Here is a 21,059-nt window from a genome sequence, read left to right on the forward strand (position 1 = left end):
TAAAGGGAACCTTTCATTTTAGCACACTTCTCTCATGTTGTAGTGATCTGCTAAGAAGCCACCAGAAATGAGGGGCCAGAACTCCTTAGGCACAGACGGATCCACACCTATAATGCAAATGCTTGTATCCGTTCAGAACGGATCCGTTTGCATTATTCTTTAAAAAAAAAAAGTCCAAAGTCAAAACGGATCCGTCCTGACTTACATTGAAAGTCAATGGGGACGGATACGTTTTCAACTGCACCATATTGTATCAGTGAAAACGGATTTGTCCCCATTGACTTACATTGTAAGTCAGGACGGATCCGTAGGCTCCGCATCGCCAGGCGGACACCAAAACGCTGCAAGCAGTGTTTTGGTGTCCGCCTCCAGAGCGGAATGGAGGCGGAACTGAGCCAAACCGATGCATTCTGAACGGATCCTTTACCATTCAGAATGCATTGGGGCTGAACTGATCTGTTTTGAACCGTTTGTGAGAGCCCTGAAACGGATCTCCCAAACGGAATTCGAAACGCCAGTGTGAAAGTGGCCTTCGTTTTTTTGTTTGGCTTCTGAGAGACGAGAGAGCAGTGTCCAGATTCATAGCAAGTCTATAAACTTTCTGTTAATCTATTGTGTACAACGCTTACTCAGGGAGATCCAACTCTCAGTTTCGTAGTCTTTGCGCCAGAGCTACTTGGCAACAGCTGATCGGTGGGGGTGCTGCCAGTTGGACCCGTACCGATTGGATATTGATGCCGAATCCTAAGGCTAGCTGATCAATTTTTACATCTGGCCTATCCTCCAGATAGGCCATCATTTTCAGATCGGAGATGGTCTGACTCCACCACATATAAGCTGTTCCCAAGTAGCTCCGGAACAAAAACTACCAACCTCCGTCTACTGCGTAGTAGGTTGGTTAATGCAGAGCTGCTCCCATTGACATGAATGGGAGCCGCATTGCAGCAGCCAGATCCGTCCACTGCACAGTGAAGGGAGCTGTGGAGTTCTTGCACCCGTTTCCAATATCAGAAACAGCTGATCAGTGGGATGTTCAGTGCCCCCACCGATCAGGGTCTGTCCAGAGGATAGGCCATCAGTATAAAAAGTCTTGGAAACCTTTTTAAAGGAGTCCTTGGCTTTTCCTATATGGATGACTTGGCCTCAGGATAAGGCTTCATTCACACGTCCGCAATTCTGTTCCGCATATATCAGGGATGCTCAACCCGCGGCCCTCCAACTGTTGTAAAACTACAACTCCCACCATGCCCTTCGGTAGGCTGTCCGGGAATTATGGGAGTTATAGTTTTGCAGCAGCTGTGGAGGGCCGCAGGTTGAGCATGCCTGAGCTATATAAAGAGGACACAGCACTTTTATGAGCGACGTGTTCTCTTCTTTGTTTAGGAGGAGCTGCAATGTGTACGGCGAGCAGGTAAACAGAGAAGAGGACACGTTGCTTATACAAGTGCTACGTTCTCTTCAAACAGCTCATCGGCGAGGGTGTCGGGAGTCAGGCTCCCACCAATCTTATGTTGATGACCTATCCTGAGGAGATGTCATCAGTTTAAAAAAAAACGGACAGCCCCTTTAAGTTGGCCATAAACATCGGATGTATGTTCACTGAATCACTGATATCACGTGGACTAGCTGACCATCTAATATACATGGGGGTCTCCCCAGCCCCCCCCCCCCCAATCCCCCATGGCAAATGTCTGTGAAGATAGGTATCGGGTTATTAGAATTTTTAAAGACTCAATCCACAGGATATGCATTAACCTCTAAGATGTGACCCTCTTAATGTACTCGTTTGGACTCAGTAGTTAAAGGGGTTGTCCGAGACTTAAAGGGGTTGTCTGGGTTCAGAGCTGAACCCGGGCATACCCTTATCTTCACCCAGGCAGCCCCCCTGAGACTAGCATCGTAGCCTCTCATGCTCCGATGCGCTCCCTTGCCCTGTGCTAAATCGCGCAGGGCAAGGGCTCTTTTGTCTATCATAAACACACTGCCGGGCGGAAGCTTCCGCTCGGCAGTGTGTTCGGTGACGTCACCGGCTCTGATGGGTGGGCTTTAGCGCTGCCCTAGCAGTTTTACTGGCTAGGGCAGCGCTAAATCCCACCCACCAGTGCCGGTGACATCACCGGATCTCCAAAAAATGTCTTTGCCGCGATTTAGCGCTGGGCAAAGTCGAGCATCGGAGCATGAACTGCTCCTATGCTCAAGTCAGGGGGGCTGAATGGGTGAAAATGGAGGAATGTCTGAGTTAAGCTCTGAAGCCGGACAACCCCTTTAAATACTGATGACCCATCTTCTGGATAGGTCATGAGTATCTGATCGTGGGGGTCTGACACCCAGGACCCCTGCAGATCGGCAGTTTGAGAAGGCAGTGGTGCTCGCAGTAGTGCCGCCGCCTTCTCTAGTTTTTCCTAGGCCAATGACAACACGTTCAACAGTCACATGACCTAGGCGCAGCTCGGCTCCATAGAAGTGAATGGGAATGAGCTGTGATACCAAAGACAGCCACTATACAGTGTGCGGCGCTGTGCTTGGTGAGCTCTGAGAAGGCCGCAGCGCTACGGAGAGCATCGGTGTCTTCTTAAACAGCAGATCGGGGGGGGGGTCGGGGTCCCGGGTCAGACTCAGACCCCCACCAATCAGATACCGATGACCTTTCCGGATGATAGGACATCATTTAAATCTCGAAAAACCCTTTTAAAGTCAGTTGTACTCTAAAAAGATTGCATGTAGCCAAGGCCTAAACCAGCTCTGTTGCATTGCTGGGTCCTCTTGGCGAGTGACTAGTTCCTCTGTGCATTATAATCCCAGACAATAGAAGCTTTGTGGTGGTTACTTCTGATCTGTCATCAGCTTCTCTGTTCTGTCCATGTGCTCCTATTCACTGACTTTATTTCCTAACACTCCTTCACTCTGGGTACAAAAATGAAATACGATTTGAGATTGTGAATTTACACCTTTCCTTTGCTGCCTTTTGAAAACTGTCAACAAGCTGCTGTTTATGGATCTGTTATTCTCAGGGCTTGTTCACACAGTCCAATTTATTTTCTTTAGAAAAGGTTTACTGCCCTTGGCATCATTATGCGTGGAGTCTGCCTCCCATCATGTGGCCAGCGGTTTAAAGCATGGAAGAGCTCTGGAGTGTCGGCAGTGCCCCTACAGGAAAGGTAAGTATTTTAGTTCACTGGCGCTGCGGCTGGGCACTGATGGCTAGGAGGGGGCGTGGGGGCAGCTGATGGCATGGGGAGAAGCTAATGGCACTGGGAGGGGGAGCAACTGGTGACATGGGGAAGCTGGTGGCCCTGGGGGGAGCTGGTTGCATTGGAGGGGGGGGGGACTGGTTGCATTGGAGGGGGGGGGACTGGTTGCATTGGAGGGGGGGACTGGTTGCATTGGGGGGGGACTGGTTGCATTGGAGGGGGGAACTGGTTGCATTGGAGGGGGGAACTGGTTGCATTGGAGGGGGGGAAACTGGTTGCATTGGAGGGGGGGAAACTGGTTGCATTGGAGGGGGGAAACTGGTTGCATTGGATGGGGGGGAAACTGGTTGCATTGGATGGGGGGGAAACTGGTTGCATTGGATGGGGGGGAAACTGGTTGCATTGGATGGGGGGGGAAACTGGTTGCATTGGATGGGGGGAACTGGTTGCATTGGATGGGGGGAACTGGTTGCATTGGATGGGGGGGGAAACTGGTTGCATTGGATGGGGGGGAACTGGTTGCATTGGATGGGGGGAACTGGTTGCATTGGATGGGGGGAACTGGTTGCATTGGATGGGGGGGAACTGGTTGCATTGGATGGGGGGGAACTGGTTGCATTGGATGGGGGGGAACTGGTTGCATTGGAGGGGGGGGAACTGGTTGCATTGGATGGGGGGGAACTGGTTGCATTGGATGGGGGGGAACTGGTTGCATTGGATGGGGGGGAACTGGTTGCATTGGATGGGGGGGAACTGGTTGCATTGGATGGGGGGGAACTGGTTGCATTGGAGGGGGGGAACTGGTTGCATTGGAGGTGATGGCACTGGGGGAGGAACTGACGGCATTGGGGAGCTGATGAGTTTTTATAGAAAACGTTCTTTTAATTAGCTTTTTCTTATTAGAGTACTCGATTAATCCTTGGATTAATCGGTCGAATACTTGATTACTAAAATAATCGCTAGCTGCAGCCCCAGTCCTGTGTAAGGATAGATGCGGTTGGCTGCCGTGGCGCGTGTCCCTTTGTGGTTTAGCACCATTCAGTGGGGATTACCCCCAAGCCTGTCTGTGGCATTCAAATTGAAAAACTGCTGTCAAAACCATGGCGGTTTCTGCCTCGAATACGCGGCAAGACTTGGTGCTGGTTGGTTTGTCCGTCTATGAGGGGCACCCCTTTTCGTGTGTTGTTATAGCATGTTGGTGTCATAGAGAGGGGGGCCCCTCTCAATTACCCAGGGCCCTGTTAAAAAGGGGTTCTCAAGACTTCCGGTTCCGGCGCTAGTATGTGAGGACGCTGGAGACTGCTGCTCCGTACCGCCGCCAAATACATCTGCTAACATCGGCCAGTTTGGAGCTGTGAGAGGGCTGCTTCTGGCGGAGTGGAGCCCTGAAGGGTGTATGGAGCGTTACCTGCTAAGAAGTGGGCAGAAAACTTCTACTCAGACGCCAGCCGACGCTGATAGTGCAAGCGGAACTTTTCTAAAGATGGCGCCGCTTCCTCCCCCCTCGCCGAAACCGGCGTCTCCTGAGGAACAAGATCCCCAGATGGCTGACACTCAGCTAGATTTGTTTGAAAGCGCTGGTAAGACGATTGATGTGAAAACTCTGGCCATTGAAGTGGCGAAACAGCTAGCCCCCGATATTATAGCATCTCTATCTACTACCCTGCAAGCTGCACTGAACAAGCTTAAGGAGGAGGTGGACTTACAAGACCATAGGGTATCCGAGGTGGAACAACGGGTGGCCTGCATGGAGGAGGAGGCATCAGATACCGCACAGAGGATGTGTGATTTACATTTACTGGCGGAGAAATTATATGACCGCGTTGAGGACCTTGAAAACAGGTCCAGACGCAGCAATTTGCGTTTGGTTGGGGTGCCTGAATCGGTACCGGTGATAGAGCTCCGCCGAGTTTTTGAATTGGAATTGCCTCAGGCCTTGGGGCTTCAAGGTGGAAGAAGAAAAGTGGAAAGGGCTCACAGAGTAGGTCCATGGAAGGACCAAGGCTCATCGGCTAACACCAGGGCAGACCAAAGGCCAAGGCAGGCGATTTGCAAATACTTAGACTACTCTGACAAAGAGGACATTCTGCGGGCTTACCGAGCAAGAAGGGAGCCATTAATATTGAGAGGGTCAAAGGTGCTACTTTTTGCCGATTACTCTGCAGAAGTGGCGCGTAAACGGAGGGCTTTCGGGCCTGTTTGCTCTAGCCTCTACAAAAACGGAACCAGATTTCAACTAGCATATCCTGCTATTCTACGCATACAGTTGTCGGATGGTGGCGCTAAACAGTTCACGGATCCAGTGGAAGCGGAAGAATTTATGCGGAACCAAGTGAACCGTGGTCCGGGAGCTGCTGATATTGAGGAGGACCGTCGAGTTACTTCCATACGACAGGGAGATAATGGCTGGCACCGGGTTCATCAAATCTCCTCGTCTCTTCCTCAGAGGATGAATAAGATTTCAAAATCTTCGGGAGCAAAGTTTGCACGGCAGACGGGTGGACTGTGATGTCAATGTCAGGTTATGTTCTGAATACTAGATATTACCTTCATGGCTTTGGGGGAGGGGGAAGGGAGTTTATTTCATGTTAGCTATGACTGAAGTATTCACAGTGACTTTTACAATGCCCGTAGACTCTGATATGTGCCTGCTAAAAGGCGGTGGTGGTGAGCGTCTAATACTAGAAAAAAGGGAGTTCTACAACAAATTGTGTTTTATATATGGTTCTTCTTAGTTTACTTATATTGCTTAACCATAGTTCCTATGTGGTTAATTTTGTTTTCTTTATGTTATAGGGCAGTCTATGTGCAATCAATGTATGATGATGAATGGAGTGCTGTCGGGCTGGGAGGCAGTGCTTCTTTGAATAATATTCAAGACATAACAGCAAGGTGGGGAGGGGTTCTCTGCCGTCAGGTGGGTCTTACGTAACTATTCCATTTATGAGAATTATCTCATGGAACGTAAAGGGGTTGAAATCTCCTAATAAGCGTATGAAAATTCTGAGACACTTGCGCAGATTAAAGGCTGATATTGCCTTGTTGCAGGAGACCCACCTGGCGGCGGCGGACTTCCATAGGATGAAGAAGTTATGGGTTGGGGAGGTATATGGCTCTGCGGCGGTGGACAGAAAAGCAGGGGTTTTAGTCTTGATAAGCCGTCACTTGTCACATACTGTGCACTCAGTAACCGCGGATGATGCAGGCAGGGTGTTACGTTTGCACATTTCTGGCCTGTTTGGGGACATTAGCCTTTACAACATTTATGCACCCAATATGGGCCAGAAAGCCTTCCTTGATTCCTTGTGTACCAGACTGTTGCAAGATACACATGATGTAAAAGTACTAGGGGGTGATTTTAATGCCGTAATGAATCAGCACGAGGACAGGAGGACTACTAGTGAGAGTTGTCGTTATAATCCTCTGGGGGACTTTGCCGAGTCGTTGTCTCTCAGAGATATGTGGAGGGTCTCCAATCCCCAAGGTCGGGAGTTTACTCACTATTCTCATGTGCACAAGAGTTGGTCGAGAATTGATTATTTCTTTGTATCGGCAGCTATTGTGCATAGAGTAACCGACATTGCTATAGGGGATATGGTAATATCGGATCATTCACCTCTCCTAATGGATATCAGGGAAGTGTACAAGGGGGGAGGGGAATATATATGGAGATTTCCTAATTACTTGGTGAAGGATGCCGAATTTGTAAAATTACTGAAAGGATGGTGGATGGAATTTGTTGATGACAATGGGCAGCATGTGAATGATCCGGTATTATTTTGGGAAACGGCCAAAGCTGTATTGAGGGGAAGGTTGATGGCGTATGTGTCCTCCGTTAGGAAAATAGCCAGGAGTCAGTATGAGAAGGCAAGTACATGTTTAAGAGAAGCCTATAGCAACTTTCTCTTGGCCCAGACCCAGAATACTAAAGAACGCTGGATCTCGGCTAAGAGAGACTTTGATGAATGGGCAGAGAAAATAGAGATTTCAAAGAGGTCTTATATGGAGGCCAGGTTGCATAGATTTGGCAATAAGTCAGGGAAGCTGTTAGCTTCTTTAGCTAAAGGTAGACGTCCTCTGAATCATATCCAGGTAGTGAGGAAAGGGGATGGGACCAGGGAGCACAGACCACAACAGATCAATAAAATGTTTGAACGGTATATGGCAGCATTTTATCAAAATACCGGGGATAGGGTGGAAGAGGGGAAAGTTTTCTTGGAGCATATGTCCTTGCCAACTCTGACAGTGGAACAGTTGGAGGTTTTGAATGCCCCTTTGACAGCAGTTGAGGTTCAAGCAACTATAAAGTCATTTCCTTCCGGTAAAGCCCCAGGCCCAGACGGGTATACGGCAGACTTTTATAAAGCATTAGATGCTCAGGTAGTGCCTTATTTGACGACACTGTATTCTTCTATAGTGGAGGGGACTCCGTTGTCAGAACATATGAACACAGCGTATATAACGTTACTCCATAAAGCTGGGAAAGATCCGGAGGATTTGGCATCTTATAGGCCAATATCCCTGATCAACCATGACATCAAGATCATTTCAAAATTGCTTGCCAATAGGTTGGCATCGGTTCTTCCCTCTTTGATCTCTCCCGCACAGGTAGGGTTTATTAAAGGTAGGGCGGCTGTCACTAATTTGAGAAAAGTATTGTTGGCCCTCTCTGTGACTGGCAGGGCGGAATATCGGGGGCGAGACCCAGCCATCCTCACTCTAGATACGGAAAAGGCTTTCGATAGCATCAATTGGAGATGGCTGGGTCTAGCTTTGGATTCAGCGGGTATTACGGGATTATTCCGCACTCTATTAGATGGGTTATATCTAGGTCCAAAGGCAAGGGTTTGTACAGGGGGATGTATATCTGACTCTTTTCGGTTAGAAAGGGGAACTAGGCAGGGATGCCCCTTGTCTCCTCTCCTGTTTGACTTGGCTATAGAGCCTTTGTCCAGATGGCTTGATTCAGGAGAATTCTTTGAGGGTTTAGAGGTGGGCAAGAAACAACTGCGTACGGCGTTGTTTGCTGATGATATCTTGCTTTTCCTATCTGACCCTCAAAGGGATATTGGGAGGATTATGGATGCACTAGAGGAGTTCGGTCTTCTTTCAGGGTTAAAGATTAATAAATCAAAAAGCGAGATACTATTTCTAAAGAGTGGAGGGCAGAGGGTGTCAGGTGATGAAATGGGGGGTATACCTATTGCGAGATCTTACATAACTTACTTAGGGATTAAAGTGGGGATTACTCCCGAGTCTTTATATAGACTTAACTATGACCCATTAGTTACTAAAATAATTCAAGAATTGCATAGGTGGCATGATCTGCCGCTGTCATTGTTGGGGCGTAATCATCTTATTAAGATGATGTCAGTTTCTAAACTGCTTTATCCCATGCAGACGATTCCTATTTTGTTAAAACATAAAGATGTCTCCAAACTGGTCAAAGCATTCATCAAAAAATTTTTATGGCATGGCAAGAGACCTAGGATATTAATGCGTTCCTTGACGAAGGGAATTGAGCAAGGAGGGATAGCATTTCCTGATATTAGAAACTACAATCTGGCGTGTATGGCTAGGCATATTTGTGACTGGATTAATGATTCTAGTTTTTACTCAGCTTTAACGTTGGAAAAGGAATTCTGTGCTCCCTGGTCTCCGGTGGCGTTGCTGCATTCGAGGTTGCAGGTGATTCCTGTTTGGATCAAACAGTCTTTATTGGTTAAGGACACAATAGCTGCATGGAGGATTCTTAGGAAAAAGTACTGGTTGTCGTACAGGGTCTCCAAGCATCTTCCATTGTGGAACAATCCTGAATTCCCACAGGGTAACAGAAACAAGCTGTTCGAGGAGTGGAGGAGGAAGGGGATTTTAGGCGTGAAACAGTTATTACATGATTCGGACCCTAGGTGGCTCACAGGAGAGGAAGTGATTGAAAAGTTTTCGTTGTCGTCATTTCAGACTATTCAGTGGGCTCAAGTGAAGGAGGCAGTGGTGAACCAATTAGTGTTGGTGCAGAAGGAAATACGAAAGAACACTCTGGATAAGATCTTGGACCTGGGGGGAGGGAGGGTCTCGATTTCTACGATATACGCAGATATGCGGAAGGAAGAAGGTATTAGGGATGGGAGTAAATGTTTTGGAAAATGGGCGGAGCAATTGGATGATGACGACATTGAAACAAAGATAGTGAAAGGGTGGGAAGTAGTAAGGAGACATATAATTAATGAGTCATGGAGGGACACCCAGGTTAGACTAATGCACAGAGCTATTTATGGGTTTAATATCCCCCCTCATCCAGCTAAACCAGACAGGATTACAAGTTGCCCGAAATGTGGGATAGGGTTCCCTGATCTATTCCATGGGATATGGACGTGCCCAAAGAGTAAAAGGTTATGGGAGGAAGTGGGAAACTTGGTTAAAGGGATTTGGGGAAGAGAGCTTCCATTATCAGCCACTTTGTACCTGTTTCACTATGAGGAGGGAGAGGTAGGGCAAGGTGGGATTCCCCGCTTGTTCCATACGATATGTATGGTAGCGAAGCGTAGCCTCCTGCGACAATGGCTTCAAGATGATACCCCAAGTTTACAGGTTATAATTGAACAGCTAAAGCATGTCTTTCATATAGAAAGGTTAAATTCTCTTGCAGAAAAGGAAAAACAAGCAAAAGGGTTGTTTCAAAAATGGAAACCGTTTATTGAGTATTGTATGTCAAATACGGAGATACAGTTGATTATGAAACCATTTACACTCACGGAATGGTACATAATGGGACAATTGAAAGGGACACTTGGTCGTCTGATACTTAGTCTAGCCAACTCTTCTTGATTTAATGCAAGTGTATTGATTGTTTATACTTCCTTACATTGATTGTAAACTATGGCTGCTTTGTACTGCGGAAAATATACTGCTCTATATTTATGATTGTACTGTCTGGGGCACATGAAGTGCCTTACTTTGTTTTGTTGTTTGTATTTTAAAAAAGAAAATAATAAAGATTTATTAAAAAAAAAAAAAAAGGGGTTCTCGGGGGACCCTCTTCTTGGTGTTAGGGGTCTCAGCAATCATCATGTATGGATAGGGGATGATACGTGTAGTTAGTGGGACGGGTCTGACTTGGGTTTTATGAATTTTTCCTCTTCTTGTATTTGTCAGATATAATTAGTTCTCATGTTCCCTTTAGTTTTCTTGGCTGGAAGAACAAGGTCTTCAAAGATGAAACATAAATTCCATCTTTTTTTTTCTCCTAGACTTTAATTTTGAAACAATTAAATGTTTCCCTGTTGAGTTTAAGAGCTGGAGTCCATTTTTATGATGCTGCCGATGGTGGAGGTCCTGGGGTACGGCCACACGCTCAGGTTTCCTGATGCAGTTTTTAAAGGGAACCTGTCACCTGGATTTTGGGTATAGAGCTGAGGACATGGGTTGCTAGATGGCCGCTAGCACATCCACAATACCCAGTCCCCATAGCTCTGTGTGCTTTTATTGTGTAAAAAAACAACTATTTGATACATATGCAAATTAACCTGAGAGGAGTCCTGTATGTGAGATGAGTCAGGGACAGAACTCATCTCAGGTTAATTTGCATATGTATCAAATAGTTTTTTTTTTTACACAATAAAAGCACACCGAGCTATGGGGACTGGGTATTGCGGATGTGCTAGTGGCCATCTAGCAACCCATGTCCTCAGCTCTATACACAAAATACAGGTGACAGGTTCCCTTTAAAGCCAAAATCAGGAGAGGATCATAAAAGGGGAGAAAGTATTGAGGACGGATGCCACTTCTCTTGGCAGTCGGACCCCCGCTGATCTGACATTGATGACCTATCCTGAGGATAGGCCATCAATAAAAATAACTTGGATGTGGGAGTTACAGAAAGTAGTCGAGCACTCCCTTTAAGAGATTGCTCATGATGTTTAAAGGGGTTTTCCAGAAACTAAATATTGATGATCTATCCTCGAGCGAGGTCGTCGCTGTTTGATATGTGGGGGTCGGGCTACCAGCAGCCCCTCAGATCATACACTACCAAGCACAGCGCGTACGTTGTATAGTGGCTGTGCTCGGTATTGCAGCTCAATCCCATTCACAAGTACACAAGTGAAATTGGAAAGTGCAGGTCTCTTCTGGGATTTTACAATTCTGTGCGTGAACTATTTTATAGGAACTTTCCCAGCTGTATTTCTGAATGTCAGGGGGTTCTTCATGTATTGGATTATTATATTAGTCCCTTGTACAGGCCGCCAGAACGTGACCATAAAAATAAGACTATTGTTCTGTTGTTCCACTATAAACAGGAACTTTTGTGTGAACTACTTGTCATGTGACTTAAAGGGGATATCCATGATTTCATTATTGTTTCGCAAAGTCATAATTATGTTTATTATGTAAAACCAGGACAATGCCTAATGGGGTACAGGTATGTGTGTATATATATATATATATATATCTCCTTACAGAGTGGCTGGACCTGCCGTGGTGATCATACTTACCTGGTCCCCGCTGATGGGCTCCAGATCCATCGCTCCCCTGCTGCTCCTGTCTCTCGGCATTTAAATACTGTTGATGGGGAGCACGTGCGGCAGCCAATCACTGGGTGCAACTTTGAACTGTCACCCATGCGGCAGTCATTACAGAGGTCATGTGCCACACGGATGTCAAGTCACCACTGCAGCCAGTGGTTAAGCTACAGAAGTCACGTGCCCCCCCATCAACAGGAGATAGATGACGGGAGCCGCGGAGCCATCATTGGAGCAATGAAGCCAGAACCCACAGACGGGACCAGGTAAGTACGATCACTACCACAGGTCCGGCCCCTCTGTGAGGTATGAAAAAAAACTACATGGTCATATAGTACATGACAACCTCTTTCCATCAAAGCTAGAACCAGCCCTGCACCATTCATGGATCCAGATATCTCCATATTCTTTGCTCCAATTGCCCTGCTAGATTTATTTATTTTTGGCAGCTCGGGGGGTGGGGTGTCCTTTCTCCGGGAATGATGTTATAATATATGCAAATGAGCCTCTAGGAGCAACGGGGGCGTTACTGTTACACCTAGAGGCTCTGCTCTCTCTGCAACTGCTGCACCCTCCGCACTTTGACGGACAAGGCTGGGTGTGGTGATGTTCACACTGCCTGGTCCCACCACTATTTTGGGATGTCCCTCAGAATGACCAGATATTGTAGGATTCTCTGGGATGGACACAGTTAAACTGCACTGTCCGTGTTGTTGGCCGGGGAAATTGCACGATCTATGCCTCCCCAAAGCCTACTTCTAGATAGTGTCTGTAGTCATAACAGTCAATGTAAGTTTATCCAGAGCTAGCACCAAGCTGTAGAGAACCTGAGGAGCTAGATAAGCCGGTGGGGTGGTTCTTATCTGCTGCACTCAAGATGCTCGGTGTATGTTGGTGGGAATGTCTGGATGAGGCGGTTGTGTGACTCGACGTCCAGATTCTGTAATGCAGACCTACAACCTCTCACTGACTTGTTGTCTGTGTCCGATATTTCTTAAATTACGCCCACATTTCGGGTGTGTCTTCCCAGAACATTGGCAGCTATGAAAACTGAAAGTAGATTCACATCTGCGTGTGTGAAGTTAGAATTCACTCCTTCTGAAGTACAGAAACAAGTCCGAGCTTCCCCCGGGGAATGTTGCGAAAACGATCCCGAGAAATGTTTTATAGCTGCGTTTCTCTGGTGATTATGTAGTTTACAGAGCCACAGGCACAGCCTTTGTTTCCGTATGGAGGTTTTCCGAGCTGAGAAAATGATAGAAAAGTCCCTAAATCTATCTGACTGCTCACCAGATGATGCCACCGTATCGCAGAATTATTATTTTCATGATCTTGTACGACTCTGTGATGCGCCTTTGTTTTGATGCTACCAGGGGTTTGCTGTGTAAAGGACTTCAGTTCCCACGATTTGATGTCCCCTCTTGCAGGTATTGCCTCATGCCTACATGCTCCTCTATTACAAGATGTAAGATAATCTTTACAAGCAATACAGGTCTGATAGAGCTCTGCTGTTTCCCTGCTCACTGGATGGTGCCGTATCTGCTGCCCAGCATGAGAAACACAATCCCTCCAGACATCTTGTACTACAGAGAGAAAGTGTATGGAGTGTCACACACAAGGCAGGAGATAGACACAAGGCGCATGGTAATGTGACTGCAATCAAGATTGCCTTACAGAGGCCTTTCAGCAGACTTGTCTTACTGCCTGCCTGCAGCCACCACTAGAGGGAGCTTACCTTATACTGGTATACATTGAACCTGAAAAAATATACGTGACTTTTTGAAAATGTGAAGAGAAGATTTTTATTTTGTATGTGTTGTTCCCCCCCCAAAAAACCTCCAGCACTCTAGCTGTTCTCAAACTTACAACTCCCACAATCCTTCCTTCACTTTTCTGGGAGTTACAAGGACAGCAAAGTATGTGTGCATGCTGGGAGTTGTAGTTTCACAGCAGCTGGAGTGACAAAGGTTGCTGATCCCTGGACTAGCGGGATATTTTAAAAAAAATACTAGGCAGAATAAAAGAAGCATTACTCGCCTCAATGATTCCCCACTGCTACAACATTTACTGGATTCCTGCTTTTAGATCTGGGCTTGAGATGGAGGAGATGACTGCTCAGCCAACATACCAGCCTGCCCTTTTTGTAAAAAAAGATATTCGCTCACCTTTTAAAGGGGTCGTCTCACTTCAGCAAATGGCATTTATCATGTAGAGAAAGTTAATACAAGGCACTTACTAATGTATTGTGATTGTCCATATTGCCTCCTTTCCTGGCTTGATTCATTTTTCCATCACATTATACACTGCTTGTTTCCATGGTTACGGCCATCCTGCAATCCAGCAGCGGTGGTCGTTCTTGCACACTATAGCAAAAAGTAGTGGCCTCTCTGGTGGCCGGGACTGTGTAGGCACGTGTGCGCAGCAGCAGCATCCAATCCCAACCACCTCATCTGCGCTGCAGCGGTGGTTGTAACTCCTGGAAACGAGCAATGTATAGTGTGATGGAAAAATGAATCCAGCCAGCAAAGGAGGCAATATGGACAATCGCAATACATTAGTAAGAGCCTTTTAGCAACTTTCTCTACATGATAAATGCCATTTGCTGAAGTGAGACGACCCCTTTAAGTCAAATGAACACAGAATTTACTGTACATTAGGCTACTGTACGCTGTCCGTACTGTACTGCAGTCTTTATAGGACTATGTTCACATGTTGTCAGAGTTTTTGACAGGACATACAGTGCTGCAAAGAAGCGGAAGAAAGCGGGGGTGGGGGTAACTTATCATGCCATTTGCGCCAAAACTGTGGTGGAAAAAAGTCATAAATTATGTTGCATGGCATTTTTGCACAAAAATTTGTGACTTTTTGTGACATCTGCTTCTTTCTCGCCAACCAAAAGTGGACCTGGTTAACTGCAGTATGTTACAGGACCGTGTAAAAACCGAAGTAACATTTCTAGACAAATATTTTATATTTAAAGTTGCGTCCATTTTATCCTACAAATTACACAGACTCCAGAAAAACTGACTTCCTAAATTCCCGGGTAGTGTTTGCTGTTGGAGCACGGCCCGCGCTTCCCTCCTGTCCTGAGTCAGCAGACCCCTCTCTATCTTTTCCTCCATCTTTCCTTCCCAGGTTTCCTGGTGGCAGTGTTTTCCTCCGGCTTTTTGCAGGAAATCTGCCTGCAGATAACGTCTCCCTCCGGCCTCCTCGTTCCTGTTGCCGCAGGCTGCTCTGCTGTTTGTTACAGATGTAAATCATGTGCTCCAAGTTTAACGAAAAGTGTCCTTCTTGAAATCCCTGGTACTCGTCTGCCCTCCGAGCATCCAGGAAACGCGTATACCAGGCGCCAGCTGGCGACTCCAACCAGCAGTCTCTTAAAGGGGGTGGCTTTTTGTTTTAGTATTCTGGCCAAACCTAATCATTAGAAAATGTATTAATTAAAAAATAAGTTCTCTAAAACTGTTCAACGAGGTACTGAAAGGCCAAGCACACCCAGACAAGGAAAATGTCTCGTATATCAAATTCCCCAAACCGGGGAAAGACCCTTTATTACCGGGATCTTATAGGCCTATTTAGATTATTATCAAAAATTTTAGCTGAACGTTTGGCGAAAATTTTTAACATCCCTGATAGCCCCAGAACAAGTAGGGTTTGTCCAGGGACGTTCGGCTGTGACGAACATTAGAACGTTTTTGACAGTCCTGGATAGAGTACAGCATCAACCGAGAAAAGGCGAGACCCCAGCCATGCTCACGTTAGTCGCAGAGAAAGCCTTTGATAATGCCGGGTGGGCATGGCTGGGGGCTGTCCTGGATAAAATGGGGTTTACAGGATCATTTAGAGCAGTGGTGCCCAACCATTTTTCATCTGAGGTCCGCACTAGACATAGTATAAATTTTGCGGGACAGAACCAGGTAGCTTTGCCAGAAAGAAATGCAAACACTGTGATGGGGCAAATATCTGGGCATTTTTTCTGTGAAGGGGCACATATGGGCATTTTTACTGTAAAGGGAGTGAATGTGAGCATTACTACTGTGAAGATGACACATCTCTGGACATAGCAAGACTAAGGCTCCATTCACACATCCGCAATGTGTTTTGCGGAGACACGGATCCGCAAAACACGGAAAGCGGCAATGTGCGTTCCGCATTTTGCGGACCGCACATTGCCAACACTAATAGAATATGCCTGTTCTTGTCCACAATTGCGGACAAGAATAGGACATGTTCTATTTTTTTGCGGAAACGGAAGCACGGATGCGGAAGTGCGGATCCGCAAATGTGGATGCGGACAGCACATTCTGTCCCCATAGAGAATGAATGGGTCCGCACCCTTTTCCGCAAAATTGCGGAAAGGAATGCGGACCCATTTTGCGGACGTGTGAATGGAGCCTAAGGAGTGGAATGCAGGAAACTCTAGAAATGCCTTGTGGTGCAATATTTAGTCCTCTCTCCCTCATTAATATTGCTAAGCGTGTCCTGAGGAGCAACCCAGGCGACCCACATGGGCACCAGACATAGTGATCACATATTAAGAAATAGGCTCAGGTCCAATCACTTCCACCATTACCACACCTCGCCAGTCACATCCTTCATAGACCTCTTGCCCCATCTGACTCACCTTCTCCTTCGACGTGCTCTGATGCCTGGCTGAGAGTCCAGAGGGGGTCTGTACGGGCGGGTGGGTTCATTTTTTGCCCCCTCTGTGTGTGTGTGTGTGTGTATATATGTATATATGTATATATATATATATATATATATATTTATACACATTTTTCCCCCTCTGTATATATATATCCATTTTGCCTATATATATATATATATATATATATATATGAGTCTACATTTCACCTAGGTTCCTGTCCTATACGTTCTAAAAAGCAGCCAGGGAATTTACAGCAAGGAAAACTAGGTTTTCTCTTTGCAAGGGTTTTGTTAAAAAAAAAACCTGGTTAGAAGGGCCTGGCTGCTCGGAGCAGGGAGAGTTGGGTGGGCCCCTGCTCCAATTAGCCACTCCAGGTATTCAGGGTAACTGTGGCTAATCACCTTGGAACCTGAATGTGCTATAAAAGGGCAAACAGCTCACTAGCTGATCTCTCTGCTCCTGGGAAGAACCTGCTGGGTGAGTGAAAAAAAACAACAGTGTGTTTTGTTGATGGAGCTGGGCACAAGGCTCAGTTTCATGTAGTTAGGGACTACTGCCTGTCTAGAAGTAGTGGCCAGACGGCCAGGTATTTCATTTGTTTTGAACTGTTTTGTTTAATTCTTTTTTCTGCAAAAGTCATTAAAACTGGCTGAGGCCAGTTGCACCATACTTGCTTGGACTGGACTGTGTTTTATGTGCCTATAGCGCCCGTTTATATAATATATATATATATTCCATTTGTCCCCTGTGTATATATTTCATTTTTTGCGTTTTGCCCCTATATATTTAATGATTTTGCCCCCGGGGCCAGGCACCTATGAAGGATTTGCTGCCAGTGCCGTGCCACTGTGCTTCACTGCTAGGTGCCCCCTGTGAGTATAAAGCCGGCAGTGTGTGCACATTTACACATTAAAAAAAACAAAGAAAAACAAAAACTTACCTACTGTGCTCCGCTCCCGCCGTCTTGTTCTCGCACAATACCATCATCCAGCGTGCACCGCAGGCCCGCGTCATCCTACGAGACCCGGCACTGAGGTCACAGGTCTGGATCATCAAAGCAAGAATAGGCCAGCGCCGGATGGGTGAGGGTGGGGGGATCCACTTACCTTCCCTGTTTGCGAGTGAAGAACTGTAGTAGGAGTCTTGTTAGAGATCTATCTCAGGATTGGTTGCCTAACGACTGACTCTTTTCTCAACAGCAAGAATAGCCACCACTAGAGGGAGCTTACCTTATACTGGTATACATTGAACCTGAAAAAATATACGTGACTTTTTGAAAATGTGAAGAGAAGATTTTTATTTTGTATGTGTTGTTCCCCCCCCCCCCCCCCCCCCCCCCAAAAAAACCTCCAGCACTCTAGCTGTTCTCAAACTTACAACTCCCACAATCCTTCCTTCACTTTTCTGGGAGTTACAAGGACAGCAAAGTATGTGTGCATGCTGGGAGTTGTAGTTTCACAGCAGCTGGAGTGACAAAGGTTGCTGATCCCTGGACTAGCGGGATATTTTTTAAAAAAATACTAGGCAGAATAAAAGAAGCATTACTGTAGTAGGAGTCTTGTTAGAGATCTATCTCAGGATTGGTTGCCTAACGACTGACTCTTTTCTCAACAGCAAGAATAGGCCATCTATAGCTTCCCTTTATCAGATATTGAGAGACAGAGGGAGGACTAGAGACCCCAAAGGGATATTCAAAAATTGGGAAAAGTTATTGAGGATAGAGGAGGTCACAACACTTGCTCGTAAAGGACCAGACAACAAACGAGCAATGGAGGGAAACCCACGTTAAAATATTGCAATATTGGATCTCCCTAAGACACCAGGGAAACCAGAGAGATTTACAGCATGTCCCAAATGCAGACTTGCATCACGGATTATGGAGCTGCCCGAAACTCGAGGGATTCTGACCGCAAGTGGGACAAATATTGCATAAGATTAGTGGGTATCAAAAGAGATATCACCCCGTCTCTGGTTATTCTGCATATAGACAGAGATCAGGATGGGGACGCGGGTGCAAGGATCCTTCCTCCAGTGGGTCACAAGTTGCTGATGGTCGCAAAGAGATGTCTCCTGACACTCTGGCTTAAATCTGATGTTCCAACCAAGGATATGGTAATCGATCAACTCAGACATATCTTTCACCTAGAATGGCTTGAATCACTCAAACATAAAGAAATATTGGGTAAAACGCTGTACCGCACTTGGAAGCAGTTTATGATAGAATACATACCGCCACAGTCGGAATACTCGAGGGTGATAAGACATTTTAAACTAGCGGCTTAGTACCTGCTGGAGGATCTGAAGGATATCTTGGGGAGATTAAAAGTTTGTAGTTCATAATGTAGTGGGCTTGCATGACAAATCAAAAAATACCATTCAGAATAAACTGGAAGGGCTACTTATAAGAGATCGTGACGCAAGGAGAGGTAGAGCTGAAAATAAGTTTTAGGATGTAAGTGGCGGGAGGGTAGGTTGTTTTTCGGGGAATTCCTTTATTTGATGTACTCAAAAGTTTACATTTCTTTTTTGAATGATAGAAGGACAATATCAATATGTAAAAAGAGCGTTTATTTGAAAATGAAAAAAAAAGACAATAAAGAAATGTTTAAAAAAATAAATAAATGAGTTCTCAGCCGATGCTCGGCAGTGCAGATGACGAGCCGGTTATCTGTCCTCTCACCACCTCCGCACCTTATGTCAGCAGGATGTAAACCGTGAGATTGCCAGTAGTCGTTTGGGTGCGGTGCAGCGCTGTAGAGGCTGAGCATAGTCCGAAGTCAGGAGTGGATTGGGATTGTGTGTCTCAAGACATAAGAGCTCAGAGCCCAGGCCATGCCACCCATGAACGGGATGTAATTATGCAGTGATTTGTGGTGGTCAGTACTTTGAAGGTGCAAGCACATGTGGCCTGATGTTGCACAGTACGGCATAGGGTTTTCTAAAAAGTGCACCTTTTTGTGGTGGTTTGTTTTTTTCTGTCGAGGTTTTCTCTATTTTGATGGAAAAGCCATAAATACAAGGTAACTTCTTGTTTTTCATGGAAACTATTTTAAGAACTTCATTAGACTATTCTTTAAAGGGGTTAAGCACCTTCGGGGTGGGGGGGGGGGAGGTCTGGCTTTCGGCTTCCCAGCTTTCCACTGATGTCTTCTGGCTCCTTTTAGTCCCCCACGGCTGTGCTCAGATTCTCGCTTGTATATGTCCTATTTTAGGGGGGGAGGGGGGGTGTCACGTGGCCGCTGCAGACTGGTAGACAAAACCCGTCGGAAGCGGCGGCGTGGTACCTACCAGTAATATAATGATTTTTGTTATTTTATGACATTTCCACGCAATGACCCCCATTATTATTCTAGATTACAATTATGATAGAGTTTACAGTTGTGGATGGCACAGCCAATGTTAGTTCAAGATGGATATTTTTGGTTTAATTTTCTACTTTTAATTCTCTTCCAGATCCCGAGTAACAATGCTGTGTACGAGAAATACTTCCTCCAGGTTAGTTCCTTATAATTTTATTTTATATATATATATTTTTTAATTTATAAAATCATGATGAATTGTCTTTTAATGTGGGAAATGAAAATTCCCAGTCTCATTACCTACATTTTAAGGGGTACATTGATGAAATCTGTGGATCTAAAAGGACAGTTAGTATTTGGCGCTCCTGGTAAATCGCCATGGTTGGGTGACCAGAAGGCAGCTCTGCTGTCAGTCAGGGGTACATGGGTGCAGAGTAGAGGAGCATTTTAACCTAACCAGAAGTGGCACAGAAGGTGCTGTTCACATGGTCTTAAGGGGGTATTGCGGTTTGTATAAGATATCCCCAATCCACTGAATGGGGGACAGTAGTTAGATAGGAGGAGATCCATCTGCTGCGTTAATACTGGGGACACGGGTCCTCCATGCTCATGATCGGCCGGGTTCCCAGCAGACAGGAGCCCCTCTGATCTAACAGGTATCCCCTATCCAATATATAGTCATACATTTTTTTGAAACCGGAATATCCCTGTAGGGCTCATACACACAAACGTGTGCCTGCCGTGCATTGGGGACTGCAAATTTAATGCCTGGGCACTGCCTATGTGGCCGGCGCTGATGGATGCAGACCTATTCAACTTGAATGTGTATGCGATCTGTCCTCACTGTAAAAAAAAAAAATAGAGCATGTTCTATTTTTTATTTTTTTTTTTGTGGTGCGGAGGCACGGATGGAAATGCCATGGAAGCACTTTGTAGTGGTTACATGGCCTTCTGCTCCGTATCTTCCAGATTGCGGACCCATTCAAGTGAACGGGTCCGCATCCATTATACGGTGCGCATGCGTCCGGACGTGTGCCAGCCGTGCCCGTATTGTGGTCTGCAAACAATATACAGGCACGGCCAGCAAACTGACATTTATGGCAAATGCACTGCTCTGGTGGGAACGGGGACCAAGTGCCTCTGTTTTTAAGGTTGGTGCGATCCCAGCATTCAGACTCTCTTTGTCCAGAGTTTTGTGGAATGTTAAGTGCATATCCTTGATAGGTTGGAGCAATTCAGAAAGGGAGACATTCCCTCGTTGTCTCCTTCCAGCCCGTCATTTGGCCACATATAGAATACAGGCCATCAGAAACGTAGCATCTCCACTCCTATCAGGTGGCCCATACTTGGGAATGCCGTGGCCATTCTGACAACAGTTATATGTTTGGCATGTACATAAGCC

At 46.1% G+C, this 21,059-nt stretch overlaps 1 protein-coding gene across 1 annotated transcript in view; it reads left to right on the forward strand.

Annotated features, from left to right (window-relative positions):
* The window catches only part of EPS15 (epidermal growth factor receptor pathway substrate 15), a 98,443-nt gene that overhangs the window by 6,804 nt on the left and 70,580 nt on the right, over nucleotides 1-21,059 (forward strand). Inside the window, exon 2 of the mRNA XM_040408431.1 lies at nucleotides 19,812-19,853. Coding sequence (XP_040264365.1) covers nucleotides 19,812-19,853 — 42 coding nt within the window. The remainder of the gene's footprint in view (nucleotides 1-19,811; nucleotides 19,854-21,059) is intronic.

Source organism: Bufo bufo, chromosome 9, assembly GCF_905171765.1.
Source record: "Bufo bufo chromosome 9, aBufBuf1.1, whole genome shotgun sequence".
NCBI classification, from domain to species: Eukaryota; Metazoa; Chordata; class Amphibia; order Anura; family Bufonidae; genus Bufo; species Bufo bufo.